Source organism: Triturus cristatus, chromosome 2_1, assembly GCF_964204655.1.
Source record: "Triturus cristatus chromosome 2_1, aTriCri1.1, whole genome shotgun sequence".
Lineage (NCBI taxonomy): Eukaryota > Metazoa > Chordata > Amphibia > Caudata > Salamandridae > Triturus > Triturus cristatus.
In genome coordinates, this window is record NC_140581.1 from 504,995,788 (window position 1) to 505,021,988 (window position 26,201).

Genomic DNA, 26,201 nt, shown 5'->3' on the forward strand with positions numbered 1-26,201 from the left:
GTTAGAAGATATTATTTATGATTGTTGTACGTTTTGAGATTGTGCTCTGTGAATTTTTGATAGTATCTTTTTCTATTTTCAGAGTAATGGAAGCGTTTTTATCCCTGATAAGACATTCCTGGAGTTGCTTTGTACTGGAAGTTCAGGCGACATTAGAAGTGCGATTAACAGTCTGCAGTTTTCCTCTTCCAAAGGTGTGTCAGATTAAAACAGTGGGCTTGTTTCATCTGAAGTTCCATTAGCCTGATAATGGCTTTTTTTTTTAAACATTAAAGCTGAAATGAATAGTCCAGGGTGAATGAAATTCTAGAATCAAATGGCTTCACGGAAAATGAAATGGTTTAAAGGTTACTACAAAGATGTTTAAATTGACTCAAGGACTAGTCTTACTCTTTATAGCCTGTTGAAATTGCGTTGTATGTTTTTATATTTTATTTGTCTTGCTGTGATATTATTTGTTCCTAGTATAGCAGAGAACTTGGCCTCTGTTCACAGTTCGGAGGTACTCTATTCCAGTTGTGATGGATTAGCAATACAACCGAGTGACTAGGGTTGTTCTTAGTGACGAAGGGGATAACAGCATATGTACTCAGTTGCAAATACTTGGAAGCAGCCTGGCAAAGCTATAAACACACACGTTTAAAGCAGGTGATATTGGGCCCTTTCAGAGCATTCTACTGTGTTAATTGCAGAGCTTACTTGTTCTCCCTATTTTTCTTTACCTGCTGACTGCGAACAATCATTTGTCTGCTGCATGCTATTATGAATGCAACATACCTCATCATCATCTTTAAGCATATGTGCAGTTCCAGCCATGCAGGTGGGAACAGTTTTGAGAGTGGCGTCTCTAGAAGTGAATTTAAGTAGGGGCACATGCTTTGTAAATTGTGTATAGGGCAAGATGACCCTATCTCACAATACAGAAAAGTCTGGTTGCCATATTCTAGACCACTCTTGGAAGAGCATAATTCTATACTCAGCATGAAAACAGCAAGAGCTTCTTTTATCTACCCACTAATGGGGGGAAGGAGCAACTTGCTAAGTGGCACTTAAGTGGTACAGGTCGAAAATAGTACTCTTTCCAAGTGATTCAGTCTATCTGATAGAGACTTCCAGGCATATATTCCTTACCTCAGAATTATCCCTAGGCACCGGTGGCGGAGCCCAAGATCCTCGCTGCATTCGAAGTCTTCTTCGAGGAAAATTTCAAAAGAGAAAGAAAAGTAAGAAGTCGAAGAGTTCTTCGACTGCGCCCCGAACGTCGAAGTCATCTAATAAAACGAGGGAGTGTCATCATTCGAGTTCTGGCTATGCGGTTGCGCCTGGGCCGGCTCTGCTCCTCCCTGAGTTTCCGAGAGCCAAAGCGACCTCCGCCCAACTTAGTAAGTTCTATGAGGCCATGCACCTAATATTTGCATGGCCCATTCCCGCTTGCATGGCTTCGGACCCCGTGGGTTCGGGAGGGGCACCCACTGGTTCTTTGCGGGTGTTTCCATCCGCAGCTCCAGTAGGGCCTCTCAGATCCACGGATGATTCCAGACTGGTGCCGGTCCTACCACCTCGACCTTCTCCAGCACTTGTCCCTGATGCAGATGCTCCAGGCAGCGCACCCCCTCCCCTGTGCTGCCATCTCCTTCTTATCCCCAACTCCGACACGGAGCCGGAGAGTCATTGTCCGATGTAGGCACCGACTGGAGCCATGCATTCCAGGCCGTAGCCCTATTCCTATTGAACTCGGGAAGGATTGGTAGGGGTCGCTGGACTCCGAAGAATACCATCCCCTAGACCCTAGCATGGACTAGTATGAGGAATTGACAGACACAAGTGGACTGGACACCGCTCCAGATACTGGCATGGTCTCTCCTCCTACCTTGGCTATGGAGGATTGAGCCTACTTTGTTATAGTGGTGAGTAGAGCATCCGAGGTCCTGGACATTAGCCTACCCTCAGCGGCAGTCAAGACTAAGTCTTGTCAGACGTACTTCAGCTTGGAGTAACACCCTCCGAACTGCATATTACCTTTAATGAAGCCATAACAGACATCCTGCTTGGGACTTGGTCCAAACCTTGCACTGAGCCTCCTGTGACGATTGCCCATCGCTATAGCCCCACCCCATGAGACACCAATTTCCTCACGCAACACCCTACCCCAGAAAGATGGGAGGTCCAGTCTTCCATAATCCGTGTTAACCCGGACGCATTCCCTTCCCCTCCACTGGATAGACAATTCAAGAAGCTGGATACCTAAGGAAAGAATGTTTTCTTCCACCAGTCTGTGAACACTGTGTGCCTGTTGGGCCTTTACTCCCATGCATGGTAAGATTCGGTTGCATAGGTGCTGCCATGGTCCTGGAGGGGGCCCGGGCCATACTCTACCAAGCTATGACAGACGGGAGAGATGCAGCCAAGTTTACAATCCGATGTGGCTGGACAAAACTGCCTCGCTAGGCAGAGTGGTTTCTTCATCAGTGGCCTTGGGGTGCCACGCCTGGCTGAGGAAGTCAGGCTTTTCTGGGGATGTTCAGGCATCTCTTATGGACATGCCTTTTGATGAATCATGTCTCTTAGGAGAGAAGGCGGACTCCAATCTGGAGCCTTCAAGGATAGCAGAGCTACAGAAAGGTCCATGGGCCTTTCCATGGTCCCTCGTAAACCTCAATCCGCTTTTTGTGGCACCAAAAGGGAATTCCAGCCATGCCTTTACTCGCCCAGCCGCCACAGCGTGAATGTTTCTCAGCCTCTGTGTGGCCGAGGGTCCAGTACCCACAAACCCTGTGGGTCAGGGAGCCAGAGGTCATGCCAGTCCACCGCCCCCCCAGCAGCCGCAGCCTAAAATCTGCTTTAGTTTGCCCTCCAACCATTATGGGTACCCAGTGGGAGGCAAGATATGCTATCACCTGCCCAATTGGCAGTCAATAACATCAGACCACTGGGTTCTTCAGATTGTCCGAAGGGGCTGCTGCCTTCCCTTTATGACTTCTCCTGCATCCATGCCACCCACTTGCGACAGGATCACAGAGGACCAGCTCCCCTTCTTCTGTCAGGAGGTAGCTGCTCTCTTGGCAAAGGGAGCCATAGAGAGAGTGCCAACACCAGAAGTAGTAAACACTACAGGAGTAACTCTTATACCCATGTGGGAATGGGGTATACTTTGTATCAAACAACACTATCCCAAAAGCGTTATATTAACAAAATTGCATATGTACCACACTAGTTTTCACAGTCGCACCAAGAGAAAAAGATCACACTTATAGAATGAATTTGTATTGATAAAAACTGAATATACAAAAGACAGCATCAGGTATGCATCAAGAAAGTGCTTAAGGAGGGCGTGGCTAGCGACCGGCACAGATGACCGCAGCTTAAGAGTGCTCCAGCGCTCGTCCGACATTCCCCACGAATCCAGATATTAATCCGATCCCTACACCGTAATTAACCTGAGGCGGAGGCTCCGCTACAACCAACGCAGCGGATGCTGCGATTTCAGTGAGAAAAACGGGACCGGGGCTGCCGGAGCGCAGGAGGCGGATTCACGGCCTAGGTCCAGAAATCAAGCAGAGACCTAGCGTACTACTGGAAGCCGCCCGCGACGGCGACGAGACCGACCAGGTTAACGGAGGAAACAGCAGGCCAACACGGCGGGCGGTGAGTGACGTGACGTACTAGAAAGAGGCCCGCTCGATATATTGACGGCACTGAGGCGCTCTCGACCTGAAGCCCGCCTCGCAGCACAATTAAGGAGAAAATCGGAGGGCGGGAGTAAAGTGAAACGAGCGCCATGACGTCGCTAGATTGAGTCTAAACAGAGCAGCAAGCACAGCGTAGAAGCCACGGGTGCCCACATAAAAAGCTCTGTACTGGAGTGAACTGATACCACGGACGTTAGCACGCAGAGTGGTGGAGGAAGACCCACTAACAAGAGAACCGGCTGAAGGGTCACTGGAGCAGCCCTCAGAGACTCTGAGATAAGGCCTGACCGGCTTCATAGGCACTGGAACATCCAGAATATTACAGTGGATCGCAGTCATAGTGCCAGCAGTGAGGTAATAGACCGCGCTTGACGCAGCATGAGCGTGCAAAGCCACGTCGCCCCACCTGAACCAGTCTGGTGCGACTACAGGACACCCACCCATATGGGAAGCGGCACCCAAATCGCGAACGGCGTGGAGTAAAAACGCAGTGCCCTAGAAGAACCACGGGGGTTGGCGCAGCCCCTACTGAAACCGGTTGCCAAAGACTGCGGTGGGGTGGGGCAGGAAAACCGAAAGGCTGCACGAGGGGGTCACTCCACGTTGGCAGGCAGCGGCGAGTACTGTCCCGCCTCCCACGTCAAGTGAAAGGGCGTGTCACACGAAGTCTGCGGTGCCATGGGAGGCAGAGGACAGAGATCGGTGCAAAGTAACCGACTAGACAAGTACGCATCTACCAAAGAACAGCCAGACACGCCGGTGATGGCCCCAGGCAGACAGTGGCCAACAGACAGCGAAACCTAAAGAGGTCATGTTGCAAGATGTGATGACCACTCTGCAGCAAATGCAAAACTCCATTGGCACTATATCATGTGACATAACTCTGCTACGAGCAGATATCTCCAAAATGAACTTGAGAATGTCAGAGGTAGAAACTACCACTGCAGCTCTGTCGACTGACACTGCGACACTGCAACGACAAGTACGTCACCTGGAATTAGCCACCAAGCAGATGGCAGAATAGCTGTATGATCAAGAAGGGTGCTCACGACGCAACAACATTCGCCTGGTGCGGGTACCGGAAAGCATCAAAGGGACAGCATTGGATCTCTTCGTTGAAGACCTGGTGCAGAACCGATTGCAGCCACGTGGACTCTCTAATTACTTTTCAGTGGAAAGAGCCCACCGGGTACCAGGAGGGAAACCAAGACCAGGGGCCCCCCCACGACCTATTCTGGCACGTATATGCAACTTCAGAGACTGGGATGCGATTCTACAGGTGGCCGAATTGCTCCCCCCTTGTGGGTGGACAATAGTAACGTGACATTATACCCTGACTACACAGTGGCTGTGACAAAGCAACTACGAAACTTTTCAGACGTTAAAAGAGAGCTGCGCAGTCGAGAACTCAAATACGCAATGCTCTTCCCAGCGAAACTGATGGTAGAAGCAGAAGGGAAGAGCTGGTTCTTCGTGACGCCGGAAGAAGCCCAAGAATGGTTGGAAGGATGGCGCCCAGCCAAAGGATTTAACTGACAAGGGGCAAAATAAAGGCACCAACTCACTAAATTAGCCCTAACAACAGAGACAGAGACCGTAACAGGGGCGGCAGCCGGCGCGCGGGCCGACCATGACAATGATACCCCACATAGTAAAACCCAGAACCACGGGGTCACCCCAAGGACGGCGTTGCCACACCCCGACAGGAAGTTTGTGTAAGGGCAGGATTGCAGCGACCTACAGGCAAGGCGTCCGTTTGATGGGGCAACTTTAGATCCCGCGGACTGGGGGACACACGCCATAGACAGCGCACGCTGGCCGTATGGAAAATTGGAGCTCAGGTCGGATGGCCGAAGGGTGCAGAGTGTTCGCAACAGACTGTGAGGACACAAACTGGAATGTACAGGGGTGCGGAGTGACTCTCTTCCCCCCCCCCCCCCCTTCCTTACGCAAGTACAAAGTTATGGGACTGAAAGACTGCTGAGTTGAGGATCAGAACAGGAGACACTGTGGGGACTATAATACGAACAGCCCGAGGGTGGACAAACATTAATGACGATCATGACACACACAAATTTGCAGATTGGTGACGCAGGTCCCCAAACGCAGGCCGCCTGACCGTCCGGCCTTCCGTTGAGGGTACTATCATTGAATGTAAATGGTCTGGGAGATAAAATTAAAAGGGGCCTAGTCTTACAATACCTCAGACATAAAAATCCCGCGGTTGCACTCCTCTAGGAATCTCATCTGACGGGGACGACCTGTAAAGCACTGGACAGATGGGGCTTTAAAATTATGGTGCACTCTGATTTTACCTCCGGTTCAAGAGGGGTCGGGATCCTAGTAAATAGGTGTTTCCCATTGATTATAACTGGGACAAACAAGGAGGACCAAGGGTGATTTGCAGCAATAACATGTCAATGGGACGGTAGAATATATAACATAGTGTCAGTTTACATCCCACAGACATTACACCAGACTGTCTTTCCGGACCTGGGAAAATTCCTAATCACACTTCCACGTGGAGAACTAATTATGGGGGGCGACTTCACTGCCACCATGAATGCATCCATAGATAGGCAGCCCCCTAGAGACCCCAGTGGTGCCAACCTCAAGTTAATAGAGTTCGTAGAAGCTCTCAGCTTATTGGATGTCTGTAGGACCAGATACCCGACAGAACGGCAATATACATTCCACTCTGCAGTACATAATAGCCTCTCCAGGATTGACTGCATTTTTACCTTAGCCACAGGGATGCTAGGAATGACAGAGATTACGCACCTATCCAGGGGTATATCAGACCACTCACCAATGCTCATTGCATACACAACCTTCACCCCGCACCGGAGAAGACTGTTCCCAATACGCCGCGGATACCTCAAAAATCATAAAATCAGTAGGGACCTCCCTAAGGCGACAAAGCACTATTTTGAAGAAAACCAGCACTCGTTCCCTCTCCAACGACTCTGTGGGAGGCTTACAAGACAGTGCTCCGCGGGCACGCAATCTCCCTAATTACGGGACACAAACGGACACAGCAAAGCCACATTGAGGATTTAGAACTGGAAGTATCCTTGGCAGAAGCAGCACATACAGCAGACACCAATGAGGAGACGACACATAGGCTACACCTTGCACAACAGGCATATAAAGCCTACACACGGGAGGAGACTAATAATACCCTCACAAAAACACAACACACTGTTTATCTACTAGGCGATAAAGCGGGTAGGCTATTGGCTTGGTTAGAAAAGAAGGAGAGGGCAAGTAAATGGGTGGCGCAGATCCGATTAGATGATGGACAAGTAACAGCTGCACCGCAACAAATCAATAAAGCGTTGGCAGCACACTATAAAACAATATATACACAAACTGCCACAGCCTCGAAAGACGACAATCTTACATTCCTCAAAGACATACGCATGCCCACACTAACTCCAGATACAGCAGCGGGTCTGGAAGAAGACATAACACCGGAGGAACTCACACAGGCAATAGGAGCACTGCACACGGGGAAGGCCGTGGGACCCAACAGAATTCCGGTGGAATTCTATAAAAAAGCAGCACCCCAACTCGTACCAGACTTACTAGCCATGTACACAGATAGCTTAGAGAAGGGGATCCTTCCTAGAGATCAGCGCCTGGCCACCATTGTCGCGAAACATAAACCTGGCAAACCACCACAGGAGTGTATGTCTTATAGACAGATCTCCCTGATAAACGCTGAAGCAAAAATACTAGCTAAGACACTGGCCACAAGATTACAACCACATCTCAACACGGTGATCCATCTGGATCAGTCCGGATTTATGCCAAACCGCAATACTGCGCTCAATCTGAGAAGGCTGCACAGTGTTATAGAGCGTAGGTCCACCATAGAAGAGGACCCAGTTATTCTTTCACTAGATGCACGAATGGCGTTCGATCTAGTCGAATGGCCCTTCATTTTTGCAGTCCTCGGTCACATGGGATTTGGGCCCAAATTCTGCGCGTGGATCCAATTACTGTATACTCAGCCACTGGCACAAGTAGTGGTGAACGGCCATATATCGACAGAATTTTCATTAGGAAGGGGAACAAGACCGGGGTGCCCACTGTCACCACTCCTGTTTGCGCTAGTGCTGGAGCCCCTGGCCGCGTAGATAAGACAGGACCCAGTGATACGTGGATTAAGATGGGCGATGGACTGGGAAGATCGAATCTCGATATATGCGGACGACATACTTTTATATCTAACATCCCCAACACGCTCCATTTAATTGCCTCTTCGATATCTGTACGGCTTATGGGCGAGTCTCCGGATATACCATAAACTGGGCAAAGTCACTTCTTTCTATCTTACACGGTTCCCAGCCACAGCTCCCACGAGGATGTACACATCAGATAGCAGACGATGGCTTTAAATACCTAGGGATATTTATAACGCATTATCGAACACAGTTCTTAGCACAAAACCTAACACAGCCCTTGACGAGATTCAAAGGAGACGTCAAACACTGGCGCATTCTGTCACTGACATTGCTGGGAAGGGCAGCCCTTTTTAAAATGATGGCACTTCCCAGGTTTCTATATGCATTACAAAATACACCATTCCCTGTCCCCCCAACATACTTCGCCACGATAAATGCAGAAGTGACGACTCTGCTCTGGGATGGGAAAACTCCCCGTATAGCTATTCACAAACGTACGAGAAGTTGGTATGATGGTGGTATCGCCCTCCCTAATATCAAAATATATTATTGGGCTTCCCAGTTAGTTGCCATCAACCGATGGCTGCATATACCCCAAGAGGACCCAGCATACCGAATGGATAGGCACCTACTAGACGCAACGGGGATTATGGGAGCGCTATACAACAGGGTTAGTAGAAGCAACCTCACAGGTCCAACAGCACACACGATACACGTCTGGTTCGAGGCACAGAGAGCACTAGGATGGGAAGGAGTAATAACACAAGCCATGCCACTATGGGACACAAAGAGACTGGGCATACTGCGCAACACCAAAGGGTTCAGCCAGTGGAATTTGATAGAAATATCAAAAGTTAGAGATCTCTGGAAGAAGGGGAAAATGGTCACATTTGCCCATTTGCAGGCCACCTACGGATTAGCAAAGACCGAAATATTCCGCTACATGCAGGTCAGACATGCACTCCAGTCTTTGATCCCACCAGGAACTCGACCAGAAGAATCCTCGCCGTTAGAAGATAGGCTTCTGACAGACCACCTCCACAAAAAGGCAATCTCACAAACTTATTGGAAAATTGTGAATAACAGCCCCGACCCCACGGCAGCGTTGAAGGCCAGATGGGAATTAGAAATAGGTGACCTAGATGAAGCTGACTGGCAGGAGGTGCTGGCGTCCCCTGGGGAGGCAGCGATACCGTTGAGGCTTAGATTGGTGCAATTAAAAATTCTGCACCGCACATACTGTACTAGGAAACTATTACACAAAATACACCGAACAGACATACCACTTTGTCTCAGACAGTGCGCAGAACCAGGTACACTATACCATACTATCTGTCTCTGCCGCTACATGCCGATGGCGTTTCGACCACTCTTAGTTTGAGGTCATCATCAAGACAAGGAATGCACTACAAATAGAATTGTTACCTGTAATAATTCCTGGAGATCTGCAAAAAAGAATTAGGAACAGTGGTAATCACGTAACCAAACCCAAAACCAAGGTATTAAAACTGGCCCAGCACCACACCGTGATAAGGTGAATGAAGAAAAACAGATACACTCAGAATTGGTCTCTCTCATATAATCAATCGCCCATAGAGGGTAAAAACCGACAAGGGCAAGAGAAAACAAGAGAGCCTGGGAAAAAAGCAATTGAGCTTTGAAGGGGGCAAGAAAAACTCATGAGTGAAGGGCAGGAACCGGCGTGGCCAGGAGGACCGTGAAACTCTATTGATTGTAAACTGTCACCTTTCATTGGCAGAATGCATGAGCCAAAAACAATCCGGTTTAAGCTGTGAAACAGCAGACCCAATAAATGCTGGGCCCAAAGGTGGCTTGCAGCGTAAGACACTAGAGGAGAGGAAAAAGCTGAGTCTTACCTGTGAGGATGAAATCTTACAGCAGAATCAACTGCCAATAGAGCGTCTCGCTGGGCCGTGAAAACACTCAACTCAGATAAAGCCGGTTGGAACACCTGCGCACTTGGCGGAAAGTGAGGGCTATACCGATTAGTGGTTTAACAATGGTGCCAAAAGGGGATGTCTGCAAAGGAGCAGCAACAGCTGTAAGTCAGGCACATGTGCCGAAGATGCAGTAGCTGCTTTGATTGAATCAGGAATGGAGCGTAGAAAGGACTCGCAAGAGCTTCCCAGGCGTACCAAACAAGGGGTGAGAAATAAATGAAGGGTAAATGGAGGCATCTAAAAAACAGGAAAATTGACCCAAATTTGGCAATTATATAAGAGAAGGGAAAATTAAACAAGGGTATAATGAATCCATCAGGTGTATTTACATGGAAAAACTTATCACTGACCCGATTTGAAGGCGTACTATGTAAATAAATATAATAATGGTTGTCCTAATTTGTACATATGGTAACAAAGTGATTGAATAAATACAAGCAAATTAAACAAAGCATGTTCAACTAAACATAACTGAGTAGATGACAGCCGTATTATAAACATGGGAATTGCAACATTAGGCCAGATAAAATGAATTAAGACAATTTGCAGACAAAGCGATAGTATAAAAAGGAGGAAAAGTTACAAACAGTCATGCAATGGTCATATTCCGATACTTAGCTGGAGATTCCATATTGCCAACGGAAGATCTGAGCAAGGAAACGAGGTTATTGTAGACAGTGAAGCACATTATATATTGATCATACTATTTCATTCATCCAGAGTTAAGCCTTTTATTGACAGAATCACACCTGAAGATCCATCGGCATTCCCATCGTGTAAGAAGACGTTCAAGAGCTCCACCTCGTGTAGGGAGGTGAAGTTGGTCAATTATTTGCCAAGTGAAATCCTTCTCAGTATGTTTCAGGGCGGAAAAATGAGCCACCAATTAGGCATCCAGTCCATCTTAGGGTCTAGGGGCTGGTGTACAGACTATTTCCTCTTGGGGCACTATTGTTAAACCACTTATCAGTCTAGCCCTCGCTTCCCGCCATGCGCGCAGTCATTCCAACCAGCTTGCCTGAGCTGAGCGTTCCCACGGCCCAGCTAGAGGCTCGATTTGGGGTTGCTTCCCCTGGAAGAGTGATTTCTCCCTTCAGCGAAGACTCATCTATTTTTTTCTCTCCCCTTGTTGTTTATGCTGCAAGACCCGTTTGGGCTCCGCATTTAGTGGTGCTGCTCTTTTACAGCTTAAACCTGATTGTGTTTGACTGATGCGTACTGGCGTTGGAAGGTTACACTTTACATTTAACAGAGTTTCATGGACCTCCTTGCCACACCGGCTCTTGCGCTTCAACCGTGAGCTTTTCTTGGCCCCTTTAAGCTTAAATTGTGTTTTTCACAGGTACTTTTGTTTTCTTATAACTCTTGCCCTTCAACCCCCTTCGCACAGTGTGGTGCTGGGACAATTTTGATACCTTGTTTTTATGTTTGGTTACCTGATGACCACCGTTCCTAATTATGATTTGCAAATCTCCTGGAATCATTAGTAGGCAATCCTATTTGTAATGCATTTTTTGTCCTGATAATGACCTCAAACCAAGAGTGGTCAGAACGCCATCTACATGTAGCGGCAGAGAAATGGATTTTGATTGTGTCATGATGATTTTATAATAGACTAATTTCACTCGTGCACAAAATTCATTGGATGTATTTTCCCTTTTTTGCCTTGGTTTTCGTTTCCTTTGGGTTTCATTTTGCGCCGTTGATCTTGTTTCTCTCGAGCACTAGGTGTTCACCTTGCACTCTTTTAAGCACTTTCCTGATGCATATCTAATGCGGTCTTTTGTATATTCAGTTTTTTTTTTTTTTTTTTTTTTTTTTTTTTTAAAAACCTTTATTCGGATATTTCAGATACACAGCTATTCAGCCGACAACCCGGAGGTTCGGCAGCTCGTCAATCAACATATGTAGTCTTCTATAGCTGTCATGCAGGAGAGAAAAAAGGTTTCAATTTTAAAGAAAAACATAACAAGCAAGGCAATACACATCATGTGTTCGCGTCAGATCCCACCGATGAGGCGGCCCCATATCCACCATCAGATCAGCCCTCAAGTGTGGAGGGGAGGGAGAGGCAGAGGCACTAACTTTCTATCAGATTTCATCCGCAAAACTCAAGTCGGAAGTGGGGCTAGGGGGAAAGGTGCTCCTCTGGTGGGTCAGTGGCAGGAGGCAGGCAGATGTACCACCTATACTGGTTCCACCCCCCCCACACCTTGTGCCATTTCTTGGGCCTCCCCCGTGCACAATACACTGTTTTCTCCCGAAACATGCACCAGTCCATGTTATCCTTCCATGCATCCAGGGTGGGCGGGCTAGGGGATCCCCACAATCGTGCAATATCCCGCTTGGCCACCATATTACCAAGGGTCACCCATTGAGTCTGCGCAGCATCGTAGTCTGTAGGGCCCCACACGTTCAAGAGACAGCGCCGCGCCTCTGAGTGCAACACAATACCCGTGACCTCCTGCATCACAACATGAATCTGCTTCCACAATTCCGCAATCACACCGCACTCCCATATAATGTGCAGAAAGGTGCCCACCATCCCGCAGCCCCTCTTACACAGCCCGTCCTCGGAGAAACCCATGTGGACCAACCGGGGGCCAGTGACATAGACTCTGTGGAGTATCTTAAGCTGGACCAGCCGCAGCCTGGCGGGGATGGCAACCTCTTTCGGGGAGGAGACAGCGCACTGCCAGTCCTCATCGTCCAGCTCAAGACCGTCTCTAGTCCACTGGTCCCGCACCCCCAGGAGGAGATCGGTACGGACGTTCACCAGCTTCTTGTAAATGAGAGAGATTGTGCTCTCCGGCACATGGCCGTCCAAGATCCGGTCCTCCAACGGAGAGGATTCAGGCACCTTCTCCCACTCAACGAGGACCGACCGCAGCGCATGACGTACCTGCGCGTACCGGAAGTATTCCGTGCCCTCTAGCGCATATTCCGTCTGCAGCTCTGTAAACGACTTAATCCGCCCCTTGGCCAGCATGTCCCCCACCCTGGAGATACCAATCAGGTCCCATTTGTCGAAACCCTTAGAGTTCCAGAGTTTCCCCAGCATGTCCGAGTCAAACAGCGGAGTGGCCAGTGTGAGTCTATCCTTCCACCCCAGGGAGTTCGTGACTGCCTTCCACACGTGCACCGCCACCCCGGTCGGCCCCGTGAGGGATCCAGCCGGGGCCCTTGAATAAAGTGCTCTATAGTAGCCACCACCCCGCAACAACCACCGGTCCATAGCGAAGCCGGGGCTAAGCGCAGGACCGTAGACTCCGTGGTTGACTGCGCTCAGTTGGGAGGCCCAATAGTATCTCCGGATGTCGGGAAGCGCGATACCCCCGTCATACCAAGGGAGAGTTAGTTTTGCTATCGCTATACGCGGGCGGCCGTCCCACAGCAGCGAACGCTGTAGACTCTCAACCTCCCGAAAGTAACTGGCCGGGACCAGCTCCTGGGTGTTCTGCAGGGCATAGAGAAAGCGGGGAAGCGACATCATTTTAAAAAGCGCCGCACGACCGAGGAGGGAAAGCGGCAGCCGCCTCCAGCCTGCCACGTCCCGCCGCAGGCGCGCCAACGGAGGGAGCAGGTTTCGCTCATACCGTACCGTGGGGTCGGCTGAAATATAGATCCCAAGATACTGAAAGCCCTCCCGGGCGATCTGGATCGGGCAATTCCGCGGGGGAACCGGAGCGTCTCCACACAGGGCGTACAGATATGACTTACCCCAGTTGATGGTGAGCCCCGAGTTCCTCCCGAAGGAAGTCAAGATGTCGCAGACAACTATAAGGGACTTCCGGGGTGAGGTAAGATAGAGCAGAATGTCGTCGGCATAGAGGGAAATGCGGTCCTCGTGGTCGGGGGACCAGCGAATCCCCCTCACGTCTGGGTGCCACCGTATCCATGCCGCTAGCGGCTCAAGGGCGAGAGCGAACAACAGCGGCGAGAGGGGACAACCCTGCCTGGTACCCCTTCCCAAGTCGAAGGGATTGGAGGCCCTCCCGTTAACCGCAACTTTGGCGAGAGGTCCTTCGTATAAGAGCCTCACCCAGCCCACAAATCCGGGCCCGAAGCCGAACTTCGCGAGCGCGGCCCACAAATATGCCCACTCAACCGTGTCGAATGCCATCGTTGCGTCGAGCGCCGCCACCACGGCCGGTTCCCGCATCGTCCCGACCCTTGCGATCACACCATGAATGCGCCTAAGATTCAACGCAGTATTTCGATGTGGGATGAATCCAGATTGGTCGGGGTGGATCAGGTCACCGACCACCCTGACTAGCCGGTTTGCGAGGATTTTAGCAAGGATCTTCGGCTCAGCGTTAAGGAGCGAGATCGGCCGGTATGAACTGCACCTGTCTCTAGGCTTGCCATCTTTATGGATGACCACGATCGTTGCCAGGCGCTGGTCGAGCGGGAGGGAACCCGTCGCCCGCGCCTCCACAAACATGGCTCGTAGGTGCGGAGCGATCTTGTCCGGCTGGAGTTTGTAGAGCTCAATGGGCAGACCATTCGGACCCGAGGCCTTGCCCGGACGCAAAGAACGGATCGCCCCCGCAATCTCATCGACCGTGATGTCGCCATCAAGGTCGTCCCTGTCCACGTCGGAGAGGCAAGGCAGGGCAAGATCGCACAGGAGTGCACATGAGTCCTCCACAGGCCTGTCCGACACGGATGTATAGACCGTGCGGAAGTAATCCGCAAAGCACTGGACTATGTCCTCCGGCTCCGTGACCAGGACGCCAGCCTCCGTCACTAGGTCCGGCACCACTCGATTGACCCTCTCCTTCTTGTCCAGCCACGCGATCAATTTCCCGGCCTTGTCCCCGACGTCGTACAGACGGCCCCGCTGTTCCCTACTCAGAGCCTTGGCTGCGTCAGTCACGAGTGTATATTCAGTTTTAACCAATACAAATTCAATTATATAAGTGGGGAAGCCAGAAGCAGGTTGTGGTTGGTATTCCCGCTACTTTTTGGTGCCCATAAACGACAGAGTCCTTCATCCTATCCTAGACCTGCGCCCTCTCAATTTCTTCCTGAAAAATGAGAAATTCAAAATGCTCATGCTTGCTCAAGTCCTGTCTGCCCTGGTCCCGGGAGACTGGAAATAGCGTTGGACTTGCAGGACACATACTTCATCATTACTGTCCTGCCTGCCCAAAGGCAATACCTGTGGTTCACGATCACTTTCAGTTCACCGTGCTCCTTCTTTGGCCTTACCAGTGCCCCTCGGGTGTTCACCAAGGTTATGCCGGTAGTTGCAGCTCATCTGCAGAGGTCAGGGGTGCTAGTCTTTTCTCGACGACTAGCTATTGAAGGCGAGCTCGCCGAAGGTTGTTGTCTCCTACGGACCTCCTGCACTTGCGGGGTTTACTGTCAACGTGCCAAAGTAACAGCTTACTACCTCTCGGACACTCCCTTTCATTGGCACTGTTCTGAACACTGTGCAGCTTCGGGCCTATCTTCCTGAACGCCGAGAACAGGATATTCAGGCTATGCTGCCGATGTTTCAGTCTCAATCCTGGATTTTGGTGAGATTACTATTTGTGGCTGCTGGACATAATGGCCCCCTGCAACCTGCTTGTGGCACATGCCTGCTGGTATATGCGGTCTCTGCATTGGGACCTGAAGTTCCAGTGGGTGTCGTAGCATCAGGGGAAATCTCTCCGACCTGGTCCAGATCTCAGAGGGACCTGCATATGATCTGCAGTGGGGGTTAACGGACTGCAATTGGGTCAGCAGCAGACCCCTCTCCCTTCCACAACCAGGTCTGACAGTAGTGACAGATGTGTCACTCCTGTGATGGGGAAGCCATCTGGGTGAGATGAAGATCAAAAGACTCTGGTCTTCAGCGGAATCTGGACTCCACATCAACCCGCTGGAGCTCTGGGCAACCCAGCTGGCATTAAAATCCTGTTTGCCCTCCATCAAGGGAAGGCTAGAGCAGTGTCTCATCACTTGGAGTTCCCTAGTTGCATTTGATTTGGGGGGGGGGGGGGGGGGAGGGGGCAGGGCAATCTTTAGCACTACTGTTGTCAGTACTGCCCAGCTGGGAACGATGGGGCTGGACTCGATTCACTCCTTTCTTACCAGCCGAACACAGCGAGTAAGACTACCTCCGTTTCTCTCAGAACCTACAGAGATCAGTTGTGGAGTGTCTCAGGGCTCCTACCTGAGCCCCACCCTCTTCAGCATCTACATGGAACTCCTCGCAGCCATCGTCCGAAACCACGGACTCAGCATTGTCTGCTACGCTGCTGATCCTCTCCCTCACCAACGAACCCCCAGCCGCCAGAACCAACTTTCATAGCGGGATGAAGGCTGTTGCCACCTGGATGAAAGATAGCTCCCTTAAGCACAACTCGCACTAGACCAAAGTATTCCTCCAGGGACCCGCCCCCTCAGCCTGGGATGACTCCTGGTGACCCGCCGCACAGGTAACCCCTCGCACCCCCACAGACCGAGCACGTAACCTCTGCATCATACTGGACTCCTCGCTCACAATGAACCACCACATCAACGTTGTATCCCCTTCCTGCTTCTACACGCTCCGCCTGCTTCAAAAGACATTCAGATGGAAACTCACAGAATACAGAAAGACGGTCACCAACGCACTCATTACCAGCAGACTCTACTACGGCAATGCACTCTATGCCGGGGCCACCCAGACACAGCTCAGGAAACTAGAGAACGTTCAAAACGCCTCAGCCAGACTGGTCCTCGACATCCCCTGCCGCAGCCGCATCACACATCACCTCAGACTACTCCACTGGCTTCCAGTTAACAAGGCTGCTCCTTCTGGAGGATCTTCAGTTGCAGCAGCAGGGGAGAGATCTCCACCCAAACCTGTCAACGCTCTGCCTTCATGCGTGGGTATTTAGGGGCAGTGGTTCAGGTGTTCAAGGACAACCCCATCACCATTTAGGGCCGGTTGGGGTTATGGACTCTTTGTCAAGAGGCTCTGCTCCTCTGGACATGGCTGGAACGTCAGGACATATCCCTGGTGATTCAACATGTGGCAAGCTCTCTGAATGCCAGGGCGGATGAACTCAGCCGTTGATGCCCAGAGGATCACGAATGGTGTCTCGATCCGGAGGTGGCACAAGTTATCTTCCAAGATGGCACAGCCTTGATTGGATCTGTTTGCCTCTGTCGAAAAGGTGCAATGTCAGCAGTTTTATGCACTGGATTTTCCACGGCAGCTTTCGTTCAGTGTATCTTTTCCTCACGAGTGGAGCTCTGACCTCCTGTTCATCTTTCGACCAATACCACTTCTGCCCAGAGTTCTCAAGAAGATCAGAAACAACCGGGCCCAAGTCATTCTTGTGGCTCCAGATTGGGCAGCGAGAGTCTAGAGCTGTTGAGACTGAGCAAGGGTCCTCCCATCAGGCTATCTCTTCCGGAGGATATTCTGTGCAGCAACATGGCAGGGTTCTGCACCCGAACCTGACAACACTTCGCCTTCATGCGTGCCAATTGAGAAGCGACAGTTGACCGCTTTTGGCCTTCCGCCCAAAGTCTGCTATGTTATCTTGGCAGCCAGGCATCCCTCTACCAAGATTGTGTTTGCCTTCTGTTAGGGCACGTTTGTGGCATGCTGTGCACAGTACAAATATGCACATGCGCATCCTGCAGCTTCACTTGGCAAGTTGTTGGGTAGTTAGTTCAAGTTGGTTCTGGTTCTCACAGGTCAAGGGGAAGAGGCCCACCTCTAAGATCTCTTCACAATGTCTGTGCAGAACAAATCTAATGCTTTCCTCCACATACAATTACTGTTCAAGGCAGTCTTCATTGCCTCAAACTGTTCTTTCAATGATGTGGAGACCTCACATTGTGTGGAAGTTCAGCAAGGCAACTTGAGCTGAGTTCCAGTAGACTCACACCTCCACAGCACCAGGATACCCTTCTTGGTGATAGTGCGCTGTACAAATCTGCATAACATAGCGTACCATTGATTAATCAATAGGCTCTTAAATTTGCTGGGCAATCTTTTTGGTTGGGCGTACTAATTTAAAGCACTCCAACTCTAAGGAATCCCTGATGTAATGACCCAACGGGCTGAAGATTACAGGAGTGAACCTGCAGAAGGCCTCTTATGTCCCAGATGCAGAAAGGCTCTTTAATCACTCAGTATCTCACTCAGTAAATTCTAATTCTGATCATTTCTTCAGTAGTGTATGTTCCTTAACATTAATCAATATTAAAGAGATTAAGTAATAGATAAGGAACCAGAATCCAAAGAAATGTGTGAATGTTTTACCAACGGGGTCACCAACTCTGACTCAAGTTCACACTCCAACATCAGATTCATCGGCGATTTTACCTTGAGCCTAATGAGGGCACTTACTTCAGTCAATTATATAGAAGCTCTTCAATGCTACCCCAAGCAGTGTCACCCAAATACACCAAATTCAAACTGAAAGAAACCCTGCATTCCAACAAACGATTGCGTTTCTCCTACGTTTCTAAAGCAAAGCTAATGTGGACTCGAAAATGGAATAGGATACTTATTTATATTGGAGGAAATAATTGAAAACCTTTTACAGTGGCTCAACTAAGAGTTCCTATATTGCTTTTTAAAAGGAGGGCTTCATAAAAGGAGGGCTTAAATCCACCTGGTCTCGTGATGTACTGTTGAACCTTATTAGGTTCCACCACTTCCCTGATAGAAATTGATTTGCCTAAAGTTTCAGTAGTGTCGGGCTCGATAGAGTAAAAAGTGAAATCTTCTTTGTACTAATGGTCATCTGGAAATAGCTGAAGAATTGTATCCGTCTTAACGTTTGAAACACTAGCTTTGTCCACAATATTCGCAACATCATTCCAGCTTTACTTAATTATGATCCTGTAGGCCACCAGACTTTCTCAAAGTACTGCTAATTCTTTTTTTTTTTTTTAGTTATTAATGATATGCTCACAGTGATGTACATTGCTTCATGCCTACAACCCTGAGGCCGGCTGAATAAACGTCGTGAGATATTTAGTGGCACCGCACATCCCAACCTCCCTCCAATCCTGTCAGCGCAATTGTCAAATCAGCAATGCTCTAGGAACGCCCGATAGTTCAGCATAGTACATCCTTGCCATAGTAGTAATCTTCACCAAAGTCCGCAGTTTTCTCAGTTAACATACCTTGTACAAAACACCCAACTCCCTCCCCACCCTCACCCGAGCCTGTAGCATCGCAAGGGCCGCAACCCTCACGTGTTGCCCACTCTCATACACCATCCAGAGCCGCGGCTCCCCACAGAGAGCCGTTCCCCCCCGCTGCAGAACACCACACACCCGTCTGTGTGTCACCCAATGACAGTGATGAAATCTCAAGCCTTGACGCCCCCTCTGTGCAAATGACACAACCAACGCCAATGCTACCTCCTATATATGACATATATCGCAAAAACTAGTCAGACAATAGCTTCCCTTGCGCTCCCCTCGCTTTCCGCCCCCAGCTCAGCGCCCGCCTCCATGCGGTCCCTCCCTAGGTATTCCGCGTATAAGCCCCAAACATTTTTTGGCCTGCTTCTTGGAGAGAGTAGTTCGCTATAAGTATCTGATTGCGTGCAGCAGTAAAGTACATCTTGCTCCCACTGCGCAACTGTTGGAAGGGGCCCCCGCATCCAACACATCGCCACCCTGCGTTTTGCTACTAGCAGTCCCATATCTACAACCCTCCGCGCCGCCCTAGGCAGTCCCTTAGAATAGCCTAAAAGCGCAACAGCTGGGCTAGGGGCGAGCTCCAATGTGGCTATTTTACCTATCTCCTAAAAAATAGCTTCCCAGAATTTGTGGATGCCCGGGCAATCCCACACTAAGTGGTAGAAGTCTGCTACCGGATGTGTACATCTGTCGCATGACGCCTCCTCTCTAAGGCCATACCTATGCATCCTCTCCGGTGTGTAATAAGTTCTATTTATGTATTTGAAATGCACCAATCTATGCTTGCCATGTAGCGAGATCCTGCGAATGCCTACACAGCAGTACGACCACATGGCGTCATCTATGACAGTATCCAAGTCTCTTTGCCATGCCAATCTAGCCTTGGTGTACTGCCGGGACCTCTGCGACAGCTCAGTGTTGTACAGATGCGATATCAGCTTGCGAGGACTCTTTTGCTTAATGAGGTAAGTTAGCTCCGGGACCTCCGGGGGTTCCGCCATGTCATCTCCCAAGTGCCGTCTCAATGCCCCCCTCACCCTATGGAACTGGAAGCGTTGCAGCTGGGTGGGGGCTTCAGCCTCCGCCGCCACATCGTCCCAAGTCTTAGCCTTGCCGTCCACAAACAACTCTCCCATCGTTTTGACTCCAAGCTCATCAAGGGCTCGCGTCACTCCTGTTTCCTTACAAGAGGGAAGCCACCCCACCCATTCCAGGGGCATTAATGGTGAATATAGTAACGCCCCTGCCGTTTGTTGTAGTATACAATGCCAAGCATGTCTAGTGGAGTTTAGCGAGTCCAGGAAGCCCACCCTGCGATCCATCGGCTCACATATTATCGCTGGGAGGGGTAGCGGGTCAGCAAACAGTCTCTCCAGCTTTAGATATGGGATCGACTCCTCCCCGTGTATCCAGCTATGTGCCTGTGCACCCTGCGCCACCCTGTAGTACAGCTCCAGGTCCGGCGCCCCTAGGCCACCCATACAATAAGGCAGTGTCAAAACTCGCCAGCTAGCACGCGCCTGTTTACCCGCCCACGCCAGCCGCAGCAAGGACTTATTAAGTCTAGCGAAGAAGGAGCGCGGCAGCACAATAGGAATATTAGCAAACAGAAATAGGAATCGGGGCAAAATCACCATTTTCATGATTGAGATCCTGCCTACCAGCGACAAGGGCAGCCCGATCCAATTCTCCACGTCATCCTCCAGCTTATTAATTGCCCTACCATAATTTTCCCGCAGTACTATTTCAGAGTCGACATGCAACTGTATACCCAGGTACCTGACTGGGTCATCAGACCACTGGAGTGGATAATCTATTTCAAGGATTGTAGTAGACGGAGTCAATGGGAAAGCTATAGACTTGGACCAATTAACACGTAAACCAGACAGCGCTCCGTAGTGCACCACCTCCCGCAGCACCGACGACAAATTATTCTCCGGATCTCTAACGTACAGCAGTGTATCGTCTGCGTATGTCGAGACCACAATCTTATAGGTAGGGAAGCTCACCCCCCGCAGGGCGTGGTACTCCCGTAATGCGCATGCCAGGGGCTCCGCGACTATAGCGTATAAAATGGACGACAATGGACACCCCTGTCGCGTCCCTCTAGTAATCGGGATCGGATCAGAGATCCTGTCACCAAGTCGTATTCTTGCAGTAGGACTCCTGTAGAGCGCCCCGATCATCTGCAAAAAAAACGGTCCCAGTCCCATTCTGGTCAATACCTGGCTCATGAAGGGCCACTCAACAGAGTCAAACGCTTTCTCCATGTCCAGGAAGACCGCGAGTGCTTTCGAATCCGGCCGGACATGTTGAATAGTGCCAAACACTGTGTGCAGATTGTAGGTAAGGTTCCTGCCCGGTACAAACCCCGCCTGCTCCGGGGCCACCAGCTTTGGGTGAGCAGCGCCAGTCGCGTAGCCAATACCTTTGCAAACAGCTTTACGTCTACATTAAGCAGGGAGAGCGGCCGATATGAGCTGCACTCCTCTGGGGGCTTCCCTGGTTTGGGGATGGCCACAAGGATAGCCTCACACATAGAGCGTGGCAGCTGGCCCTTGACACAGATGTCGTCTAACAGAGTCGCAATATGCGGAAGCAGCAAGTCTATAAAGGTTTTGTAGAACGTGACCGTGAGGCCATCTGCTCCCGGCGCGCCATTCGCCTTCATTCCCGCTAGAGCTTGTAGTATTTCATCCTTCTCTATGGGGAGGGCTAGGAATTCCCTGTGCGAGTTGGTCAGGGAGGGCAGTTTTATATGATCTAAGTAGTCTTGTTTACTGTCGTCCATGTCCGTCTGTCTCGAGGCATAAAGCGTAGCGTAATACGACTTAAAGCGCTCAACTATATCATCTTCATCTGTTAGCAGTTCCCCTCCTTCCGATCTAATCTTAGTGACATTGGCCTTACTTCTACGAGCTTTCAGCATGTTAGCAAGAACAGAACTGGGCCTCTCTCCCTCCCCATATACCCTGGCAGAAGCATACTTCCCCAAATGTTTCACCTCCGCATCTGCCGCCTCATGATAATCTGCCAGAACTTTTCTTAACTCCTCTGTCACGTCGCCTCTCCCCTCTCTGCTGCCGAACCTCCAAGTCCCCCAGGCTACTCTCTAAGGTCCTCAACCGACGCCGGAGATCGCGAAGCACCCCAGAGTGCTTAGCCATGGCCACCCCTCTGATGCAAACCTTAAAGGCTTCCCAGACCGTTTGGAAACTATCCACTGTGCCAGTGTTGATGTCAAAATATTCTTTTATCGCTTCCGCTATTTCCTCCCTAAAGAGGGGGTCAAGTAGTGAGTACGGGGGGAACCGCCACGCAAAGGGTGGAATAGTCTTCTTCGGTGTAGATAGTCAGCAGTATGGGGGAGTGATCGGATAGAGTCCGCGGCAGTACCTGGCAGGCACGGATCTGCGGCAAAAGAGACACCGATACCAGCCAGTAGTCAATACGCGTATGTAGGTCATGATATGCCGAATAGTGTGTGTAGCCCCCCTCCGTCGGGTTAAGCGTTCTCCAAACATCCGCCAATGCTAAACTCATCAGAGCTCTATCAACTACCTTGACTCCAGCTGCCGGACCTCTGTGCCGGCACCCCGATCTATCCAGGTCCGGCTGCCGGACCATGTTAAAGTCTCCGCCCCACAGAATATTAGGTACTCCACAGCCCCGTTTGGCGGTTACTAGGGATTCATAAAATTCCGGACAGTCATAGTTTGGTCCATAGACATTAACTAGCAGTAGATCGAGGCCCCTGCCCTGACAGCGCGCTATTACAAACCTGCCTCCCCCGTCCGCTGAGACCAACTGCAACTTATAAGCTGATTTAGGGTTTGTCCAGATCATTACACCCCTAGCATGTGTTGTGAAGCCAGGCCCCAACGCGTTCCCCAGTACCCCTTTCGCGCGCAGCATCGGACTCTGGTTAGGGAGATGCGTCTCCTGCAGGAAGGCCACATCTATACTATGCCTGTTAAAATAGTGCAACACCTTGCGCAGCTTCCGGTGATCATTAAGGCCCCTGACATTCCATGTCACAACTCTCAAGGAGCACGACTGACCCCCATGCATGGCATCACTCGTCATTTTTCACCTATCTATACATTGTAACAGCAAGCATGTAGTGCCCCACATTGTGCAGAGAGCAGGCAAATGACAAAATCGAACCACATATATCCACATACGGCTCAAAAACAAAAAAACAAATTCCCTCCCAAACACCCCACCCACAGCTGACCTCCCCCAAGTCGGCCATGCCGTTCCCTATCTAGGGACTACCCACTCCTCCCCAGACCCTTCCTCCTCCAAAAGAAAACTCCTGAACACTGTGGTATACACTCGTGGGCGGAGGTCGCTCAGTGCTAAGTTTAGAAAGGGAATACACCCTGCACCCTGTCCAAACCTCCGAGCGCCAATAACTCACCCTCTCTACTTTGCCGGGCCATCAGCCAACTTTGGATCTAGTGACACTGGGCCCAATCTCCGCTGCTCAGCTCACGTCTCGTAAGCCAGCCATGCGTCATGCGCTGCAGTCACCCCACCAGGGTCTCGCAAATGAGTTCGCTCTGTCGCATCAGACTCACGCAACCCCACCAGACCATCGGCAGCTCCTCATAGCTAAAGGCTTCTTAATACTGCACAACTCACCGCACACCACAAGTAAAAAAGAAAGAAGAGCACAGAGTACCCCACTGCCAGCACCTCTGCGATGGCTCCCGACCTCCCAGAACCCAACCCCCACCTGCTCTCGGTGACCAACATTAGTCCTGGTGATCAAGTGTGCTGTCCATCTCGTCCCCCTGCAGCTGCTTCTCCGGACTTTTTCGCCTCTCCTTGCTCCATTCGTTTAGCGCCTTTTGCAGTGTCCTGGGATCAAGAAGAATGTGGGTCTTCCCCTGCCGATTAACTCTCAGCTTGGCAGGGTAAAGCATCGCGTAGTCCAGTCCCATATTCCGCATTTGCTTTTTGGCCGGGATAAACTGACGCCTAGCCTCCTGGACACGAGCCGTGAAGTCCGGATAGAGTGCAATGGTCGACCCCTCGTAGGACAGCGTCTTCTTTTCCCTGGCCGCGCGCAGGGCTGCATCCCTGTCGCGATAGTTCAGTAATTTCGCTATAATAGGTCGCGGTGGTGCGCCCGGCGGCGGTCTGGGCCCCAAAGACCTATGCGCTCGTTCCACCACAAACATGTTAGAGAATATCCCCTGACCCAACAGCTCTACCAGCAACTTCTCCACGTAGTACTCCATCCGACCAGTGGGTGTCGTCTCCGGCAGGCCCGTAATGCGCAGATTGCTGCACCCGAACGGGCCTCCACATCCTCCATTTTGTCCTGCAGCACCTGCATGAGTCGCCCCATCTTAACGCGATCCGTTTCCGACGACGTCTGCACCTCCTCCACGTCAGCCAGCCTCTGTTCCGTTTGGTCCAGTCGCTCCGCGTGTTTGTCTAAGCGCTCCGCCATGCGATCCATGCGGTACGTAAGCGCATCAATCTTGGACCCCAAGGAGTTTATGCCAGTTGCAGCCCCTTTTCCATAGATAACAACAAGCTTCTTATGTCCTGTTCTTCCTCCGGCGCTCTGCAGGTCGCCCCGTCTGGAGCAGCCTGGGTCTTGGGGCGTTTCTGTTCAAAAGTTAGCTTCGGCTGCGTCTTGTCGGTTTTGCCCATCTTGCGCCTCGCCGCAACCCGGCACTCCCAATCGCAGCCGTTGCGCTATCTCCCAGGGAGTACTCGTCGCCACTCACTTGCAGCCGTGGACAGGCTTCCACCACCTACTGGCCAGCACCTCTCACTTGCGAACCAGCCTTACATCACTGGCAGACCGCATAACCACGCCGCTCTCTCCCACGCTGATCCACAGGCAACTACACCCTGGTAAGAGCTAAGGTGACATCCGCAGGGCCTCCGCATCCGGGGGGGTCCCCCCACGCCCACCAAACCGCCAGCGTCCAGGCGTCCTCCCCGTATTGGAAATGGCGTCTCCTGGGCTCGCCTAATGTCCACCAACCGCCAGCGCCAGAGGGGGAGGGGGGAGGTGGGGGGAGAGGGGGTCTTCAGCTGATCAGTGCGTGGACTTCCCTACGGGGTCCCCGATCACCTCCGGTGGCAGACACCGTCATTTATCTCACCAGAGTGTCGAAATCCGCAGCGCCACGCAGGCAGTGCACGGCATCAGTAAGCCTTCCCTCGGAACTCCAGCCGCCGCACTCACCGCAGATCGCTCCTCTCACGCTACCTGCAGTAGCGTCGCCACAGCCTCCGCACTGCCTCTGCTGTGTCTACGTATCTGCGCGACACCTTTCTTGCTTTTGCGGTGAAATCATGTGGGGGGCCGGGACTTTGCTCCCCGCCAAGCCGCACGCACAGCCACGCGGCCCGGCAGCACACTGCAACCTGAGCCCGGGGATTAGCGGCCCGTGTCTGCCTTCCGCTCTGCCATCCAGCAATTCGTGGTTACGGCGTCCTCCGGAGTCCCGGTTTTTGGACTCAGGATCCGCACTGGCATCCGCGCTCGGGCCCCAGCGTTTATATCAGTATCCCGGCAGTAGAGGGGCAGGATTATTCAACGGATCGTGTCGCTGCGCAGCGGAGCTCTAGGCTCAGGCAGCCATTCTTCTCGCGAGCTAAGCTCCGCCCCCCAAGTACTGCTAATTACTATACATATTAAGTGCAGATTATCTTACTAACTTCCAGTTCTCCACTGATTTTGCACATTTCACTTCCTTGACCATTACTTCTTATGCTGATATGTTAGTTGTGTAGCCTTTATACTAGGTCTGCTTTTTCCCAAGATAGTATTGTGTTAACGCACCCAATTATCACTTTAGCTGATCACAAATCAAATCATCTATGTAATTTTCTTCGACATAGGCTTCAACGCATCCCTAATGGTAGCCCACAGAGCAGTGTCACGAAATACCATCTTGTTAATTTTCCGCAAAGCGTTCATTTGGATCTCTAGTAGATATTGCAGTCTCCAACATGAGTAAACAGTGGTCTGACCAAGTCTGTGGTTTACTGTCAGTTGACTACACTAAAGATCTTAGAGTGTTCCTTATCAACAAATAATTTATCATTTTGTATGAGCTACAGTTGTTTGAATAAAAAGTATAGCCTCACTTGCTCCCATGTTCTGCTCTCTATTTGACCAACAAATGTCAATCTGTTGTTAGTTGTGTGAGAGAAGGTGGAGTGCTTGGATGAAACGT

At 50.7% G+C, this 26,201-nt stretch overlaps 1 protein-coding gene across 2 annotated transcripts in view; it reads left to right on the top strand.

The window, feature by feature from the left end:
• RAD17 (RAD17 checkpoint clamp loader component) overlaps window positions 1–26,201 on the top strand; it is a 472,816-nt gene that overhangs the window by 203,790 nt on the left and 242,825 nt on the right. For both annotated transcript variants that reach the window (XM_085632384.1, XM_085632385.1), the window contains exon 10: window positions 83–194. In XM_085632384.1, coding sequence (XP_085488510.1) covers window positions 83–194 — 112 coding nt within the window. The remainder of the gene's footprint in view (window positions 1–82; window positions 195–26,201) is intronic.